The 7411-nt window shown below is 38.4% G+C and overlaps 1 protein-coding gene across 2 annotated transcripts; it reads right to left on the bottom strand.

Moving 5' to 3' along the window:
* Window positions 1-200: 200 nt before the first annotated feature.
* On the bottom strand, window positions 201-4633 carry LOC144707188 (reticulon-like protein B4). 2 transcript variants are annotated; one of them, XM_078580310.1, is made up of 7 exons: window positions 4475-4628; window positions 3659-3849; window positions 2765-2945; window positions 2532-2673; window positions 2401-2470; window positions 2149-2322; window positions 201-539 (listed from the first exon to the last, which is right to left on the bottom strand). In XM_078580310.1, exons 2-6 carry the CDS (start codon window positions 3834-3836, stop codon window positions 2150-2152), a joined length of 744 nt encoding a protein of 247 aa, XP_078436436.1. In that variant the 5' UTR covers window positions 3837-3849; window positions 4475-4628; the 3' UTR covers window positions 201-539; window position 2149. The 2 variants fall into 2 exon arrangements, with proteins under 2 accessions (XP_078436436.1, XP_078436437.1); XM_078580311.1 differs by lacking the exon at window positions 201-539 and having other exon boundaries at window positions 2055-2322; window positions 3659-3846; window positions 4475-4633.
* Between the last annotated feature and the right edge of the window lie 2778 nt (window positions 4634-7411).

Here is a 7411-nt window from a genome sequence, read left to right on the forward strand (position 1 = left end):
TTGGTATGTTTCTGAAATTCGAGATTGCTATCCTCTCCTTCCGTAATTCTGTTATGAAGATCTTGAAAACAAGAGTTGTAGAAATTCGAGATTGCTATCCTCTCCTTCCGTAATTCTGTTATGAAGATCTTGAAAACAAGAGTTGTAGAAATGTAATGCAATTTCTTCCAGGATCGAAATTCTGCTCTGATACCAGTTGACATGATCCCTTTCCTGGAATGATATCGATTTGCAACAATTCAACAAGAAATCAGATCTGATAGCATGAAATTCAGAATACTAGTTCGCAGAGATTGTAATTCCCAAGGAAAGAGAAAGATAAGAGGGGGGCAACGAGGCGTATCGCTCTCGTCGTTCTCTGAGGAGGAGGATCTCCCCCTCAGCCGAGGTAGCTAACCACTTCTCCAAGAATCCACCTGATGACTTATTTGTCCTTTATTCATACATAGGCTTGGGCCTCCACTTGTAGGACCGCTGTGCGACGTGGCCCCAGTCAACTTCTTCTTTTCTTCCTTTTCTCCATGTAGGTCCAAAGGAGACTAGTATATAAAAAATAAGATCAATGCTTTACCGATAAAATAAAAAAACTTCAATGTTCTTAAGAAAATACATTTGTAGTTGGGTTCAAATGATGAGAAATAGATTATGAGGATAGGATAAATATGAAAATTAAAGCTTAAGTGATTTTAATAGAAATGCATAGGATATGTTTTTTTGGTGAATAGTCATACTCTATCATGCCCTAAAGGGATTAGACATCCTGATTGACTAAACTCGTAAACGATAAAAATAAATCTCATTCAATGTCAGAAAAATTAGCATATATTTATATATTGATGTAGGGATTCAACCTTTGATCATATAACTATCCGCCGATATTTATGTCTAATGAATAGTCGTATATTTTCTACCCCTGGCTAAGTTTTCAGATTGAACCTTATTTATTTGACTGATCAAGTTTACACTTCAACATTATCAATATCAAACCTTATTTGATAATGTAGGCTTCTTGGGTTCAATAATTTTCCTTGACAAGATCATAGAGATATAGTGACTAGATTTTATTCATGTTTTCTCTTCTGTACAAGTAAAGATACTAAAACATTGAAAGTATAGTCAAGTCATAACCTTGGAATATCGTGATGTTACCCTTTGTTTGTGTAGGGCCAATGAATGCAGCGTTAATTGTGATGTAAATCACTTCAGCTTATCGATTATATTCAAGCATATTCCCACATTCTTACAGACAGACATATCCAAAGCAACGTCCATTATATATCATATATACATACCTTGAAGATTATTCATATTCCTATTTGTTGAAGGTTAGTATCAAAGCCTCGGTGGTAACATCTTGATGTCTTTTTTCCCCTTTCTATATGTGCCTTCTGCTTTGAGACTTGATACTATAACAATTTTCTTTATTTTTAAGGTTTAACATCATAGAAGTATGAACAGTCAATCCGGCTTTGTAAAAACTGTATTATTGGAAATTGAAGTCTTTCATGCTCCCATCCCAGGATTAGTCTGTCGGAGGATCATGTAATCCCATGATTTACCTCATTTTATGTAAAAGTTACATTTTACGTGGAGTGCAAGAAAACCCAAATAATTTCCTGAGTAGATAGACTGGTATGTAATGCTTCGGAAATTAGGGATAAATGGGTCAATACCGTCTCAAGCAATGGCAAAGGAAGTTAAAATAATTGATTTCCTAAATAAAATAATAATTCTAGATTTTTATCCTATTTACTGTCACCGAATAATACCCTTTAAAATGAAGGCAATATAAGATCATATAACAGAAGTTCAACTTGAGATAATTTAATGAGATTTCTCCCAGTAAATTAATCACAAAGACCACTAGACAAAAAATTTTAAGGCCATCTTAATTTATTAATTTATTGAGATACTACTGACTTCGACTATGAATGGTGACGATGACCAAAGGCGGACGGATGAATGGACAACTGAATTTGAAGGCCATTCAGTCCCGTCGCCCGTCCCATCTGTCCATACCTCTATTTGTCACTTTTACTGCTTCCAAGAGATAATTTAATTAAAAAAAACATTTATTTCCAAAAGTACACATTTACCAGAAAGTGTAAAACAAGAAAAAAAGACTTTTTAAAGAAAAAAAGTGTTCACCTCAGTGCTGCTTCTTGCTCTTCTGAAAGTGAGCTCTGGGGATCTTCTTCAGCAGCTTCTCATCCAAGATGGTGTAATACTTGCTCAGCTGGCCCATCCCGTTCTCTGCTGCGCCGTCCACGCGGTCCTCGTACTTCTCGTAAAGCACCGGCACCGTGTGCAGCAACACCAACACTGAAACAAGTCATCCATACTCGTCAGATCTCTCTCTTTCTCTCTCCTCCACGTCGACAAACGCACAGAAAATCTCACCTGTGTAGCAGAGAGAGGTGAAACTGAGCCAGCTGCCGACGACGGAGGGTACCCACAGCCCAAGGATGACCTGGTATCAAAAGTCAACGTTATTGACCTGCTGACGTAAGAGAGAGAAACCTTCTTTTGACCTGGAAGAATTGCTTCGGGTCTCCGCCGGATGCCACGTGGCGGAATGTGGCGTATGCCTCGTTGACTTCTCGCCTAAGTGCCCTTGCAAACTCCAGAAACGTGTCTTCAGGCAAGATAACTTCAGGAAATTTTGGAGGCGATCTGATGAAAAGAAATAGGAAAAAGAAATTTAAAGTAAGATAGTGAATGATTTTTTTTCATTTTTTCAATTTATTTTGAAAAGGGTTCTTACAGATTGGAGAATGAAGCTATGGTTGACCACAGAAACAAGGCGGCAATTGAAGCGATGAGAGAGTGGCAGATGAAGGTAATAAGATGATAACCCATCCACTCGAACAGAATCCAGATGACAGTGACGCTGCCCAAAATGATGGCTGTCACCTGTTTGTTTCTCCACAGAAGAATATCAGCATCTGCAGAAAACAAAAATCATGAATCTAACCTTTCTGCTTAATCTAAATTAATATTCCAGGATTCTGGTTGATTGATGGTGGCATTTTTTGTTCATGTTACTTATGAACCTACTTTCTCATTATCTGATAGCTTTGTAAGATTTCTCTAATTAATTATAATCAGTATTCCAGTAGACTGCCAAACTATAGAAATGTAGTGAAAAAAACTAATTAACTGTAATAATAATAAACTACCACCCCAAGATCAGGAAAAGTTGAATGATCATGATAGCAAAATTAACATCGTTTAACCTCCAAAAGTGATATTTTCTTCATGCCAGAGTGTTATACCCAGGTTTCTGAGTCAAGTTTTTGATATAATCCTCATGAAAACATCGAGCTTATTTTTAGAATCTAAAATAGTTCTACAGCAGGGGAAAATACAGTAAAATGAATATAAAAGGCATACAACTTAATCTTTGATGATATACAATTTAATCTATTTCAACGGTGTTATATCAGCTAAGTTTGCCATATTTTCATGCGAACATCGAGCTTTTAGATTCGGATCATTTCTATTTTGTAATAAGAACTGAAAATGGTTCTTGAGCTGGTATCTGTAAATTAGTATCCATATTCAATTAAATAAGTTCGATAGAGCGACATCTTGGCATAAATTTCGTACAGAGGGATCTGAAATCTGAGGGGGGAACATAAAATCATCAACAACTTACATTTTCCTCCACCAAGAACCTTGTGTACGGGCTCCGTCCGGCCGAATAATCTGTTCTTCTTCGGAGGCGAAGGCTTCTCGTCGTCAGAATCTGAAGAAGACGAGGAGTCCTCGGTGAGCTCGCGGCTCTCTTCTTTGATTTTATCGATCAGGGAAGGAGAATCCGTTGTCTCTGACATCTCCACACCACTGCTACAGAGAAACAATCACAAGATAGAAATCTAAGAAATGCATGGAATATAGGATGAAATCCATTGATGTCATATGCCTAACCCTAAAATAAAGGAAATTAAGCGGCTTTGATGAGTCGTACAAACTCAAAACAATAAATCAGATCTTGAACAACGTAAGATTCAAACTCGCGGCTCTTTTATTTGAGTTTATCGATCCGGGAGGTACGATCCGTAGTCTCCGACTTCTCCACACCAGTGCAACGATCATAAAATCACAAGCAAAAGGTAAACATTCTTTTAATTTCAAAGAGCTGCATGCAGAATCGGAAGACATCCATTAATATTATATGTTTAACGCTAAAACAAATTGAAATCAAGCGGCCATGTTCAGCACACAGACTCGCATAACTCAATCGGAAATCAGAAATTAAACAGATTAAGATCCACATACAGATCATCAACACCTACGCATCAAATTCAAAGACGCGATACGACTAGCGCTTAATCAAAGAGAAATCAGCCACATTCATTTCTAATAATAAATAAAAAATTAAACAAAATAGGATAGACAGACAGAACATAGACCGATTCGATAAGAACAACCGGAATCAAACCACGGATCATCATCAAAAAGAAATATCTACCAGAAGCTCAAATGAAACTGGAGAAGAACATCAACCACCAGCAACGATCAGGATCTCAAATCACGATGTTGGATAGCGCTTTCTTCAACGTGATAGTCGCCAAAAGAGGAGGAGAGAGACCAGAAGCTATCGTTTGCCATGGGCATGTCGGTTTATATAGCCCAGGACACCGGGCCCATCGGACGGCGGAGAGCCCTCCACGTCATCGTTTTGCCTCCGTTACCGACACTCGTAACGTCACGTGTCTTAACGAGAGAGAGAGAGAGAGACTTCGTCGGTTCGTAATTTGGAATCTATTTCAAGTATAACGGCTTCTCTTGTCGAGCTGCCGCGTGTTTTCGCTGCCACGTAAGCATATTTCCGGAGAATTATTTATTCTGCAGTACTTCGAAATAATAATGCATGCAGGGAAAAATACAAGAGTAGAAAAAACATAAATATTATTTTCGAATGGTTTCCACGTTGCAAAGATTAATATGGTAAATGTTTGTACGTGGATGGGGATGGACACAGTACAGTTTCAGTCCGGTTTTAGCAGAAATCTAAACCTAAACATGAAGTTGGGCCCGTTCAGGTTAATTAGTCAACAGGAAAGATAATTTTAATATTAAAAGTAATTTAAGCGAATTTTATAAATAATTTTAAGTCAAAATTAGGAAATATAATGTTCTCATTGAAAGATATCTCCATTTCTCCTACTTAGCCTAACTTTTCTCTGATTCGTTGTCTCACCTCATTTAACTAGACTTCATCTAAATGTTGCCTGATGTGCCCAAGTAGTGTTCAACGACAAGAGATTGAGAGAGGGAGAGAGACTGAGATGGAGATAAGGAGAGAATGGGAGAGGGAGATAACTAGAGATTGGGGCAGGGAGAGAGTGAGAGAGGGAGAGAATGAGAGAGAGAAAAGAAGAGAGGGACACAGTGAAATGGTGCGAGTGTGAGAATGAGAGAATGAGAGACTTAGAGAGGAAGAGAGTGAGAAACTAAGAGAGGGAGAGAATGAGAGACTTAGAGAGGAAGAGAGTGAGAAACTAAGAGAGGGAGAGAATGAGAGAGTGAAAGAGTGTGAGAATGAGAGAGGGAGAGAGGAAGAGAGCGAAAGAGTGAAAATGAGAGAGGGATGGAGTGAGAGAGCTAGAGGGGGGGGGGGGGGAAGAATGAGAGAGTCGGAGAGGGATAAAGGGAGAGTGGGAGAGGGAGAGCAGGAGAGTGAGAGGAAGAGATTGATGGAAATCAAAGAGGGAGAGTGAGAAAGTGAGAGGTTGAGAGTGAGATAGGGAGAGAATGAAAAAGAGAGAGAGTGAGAGAGGGAAAGGGTGAGACTTAGAGAGTGCAAGACGGAGAGAGTATGAGAGGGAGGGAGTGCGAGTGAGAGAGAGGGAGAGGGGGAGTGAGAGGGAAGACTAAGAGGGAGAGAGTGTGAGGGGGTGGGACTGTGAGATAGAGAGAGGGAGAAAGTGAGAGAAAAAGAGAGGGAGAGTGAGACTGATAGAGTACTAGACAGAGAAATTGTTGGAAATATTTGTAACCTGCAAGCCAATTGCACAGTTCATACAATAGTCATTTATACAATGTGTATTCAAAATAAAGCACATGCAATACTTATAATTGAAGTTCATGAATACATACTATAATTATTTGAATTATGATGATATCATTAGCCTTTAAACATGTGTTCTAAACATTCGTATTGGAAGTGACAAGATGCTGAGGATCGTTGAAGTGCAGATTGAGAAAAGAAGGAAAATTTTTATTTCATTCAAAAAGGGTACATAAGAGAGCCTTTTCATCAGTATTTATATGAGCCGTTGCCCAACGGCTAGTTTTAACTAGCCGTTAGCTTTTTGCGGTGGGCCCCACTATCTCCTAGTGGGCCGGATAAGGTAGTATTTCGATTTGGGCCTTTTTCTCTGGGCTTGGGCTTATTTCTCTGGGCATGTAACACATATTTCTCAACACTCCCCCTCAAGTGCAGGAATGTATACTTATCATTCCAAGCTTGGATCTCAAATATTTAGTTCTCTGGATTGGTAGCCCTTTAGTGAAAATATCTGCACATTGTTCTTCAGAGCTTACATACTCCGTCTTCAGGTCTCCTTGTTCCAAGTCTTCCTGTATGTAAAATCTGTCTATGTTTACATGCTTCATTCGGTCATGATCCACTGGGTCATGAGCTATACTGATAGCCGATTTGTTGTCGCATCGGATAATAATTGGCTTTAGAAAAGTAATATTCAAATCTTCTAATAAGTTTTTGATCCACATTGCTTCATCAATTCCCTTTGACATTGCCAGGAACTCAGCTTCTGTGCTGGATTTTGATACTACACTCTGCTTTTTGCTCCTCCATGTAACTAAATTGCCTCCTAAGATTGTGTAATATCCCGTAGTTGACCTATAATCAAGTCAAGAACCAGCGAAGTCAGAGTCAGTATACAAAATAAGATCAATCTTACTTGTTCTTCGGTGTGCAATACCCAGACATGGTGTTCCCTTTAGGTACCTGAGAATTCTGTCAGCAGCTTGAAAATGCAAATTTCTAGGTGAGTGAATAAATTGACTTAGTACATTCACAACATAACTTATATCTGGTCGAGTATGTGCCAAGTACAAAAGTTTTCCTATTAGACTCTGATATGAAGTAATTTCTACTTTAGGGTGACTTTCATTTAAAGTTAGCCTATGATTTACTTCAATCGGTGTCTCACTTATGTGACAGTTCACTTGTTTTGTTTCATTTAGAAGATCTAATATATATTTTTGTTGTTTCATTAAGATTCTCTCACTCGATCTCGCAAACTCGATGCCTAAAAAGTACTTTAAGGGTCCTAAGTGTTTAACCTGAAAGTTCTTATTCGGGTGTTCTTCAAGTCTCTTTATTCCTTCTAAAGTAGTTAGTAGATCCGTTGTATAATGTTTAAAAAACATAGTATGT

This window comes from Wolffia australiana, chromosome 8 (assembly GCF_029677425.1).
Source record: "Wolffia australiana isolate 7733 chromosome 8, ASM2967742v1".
Taxonomy (NCBI): Eukaryota; Viridiplantae; Streptophyta; class Magnoliopsida; order Alismatales; family Araceae; genus Wolffia; species Wolffia australiana.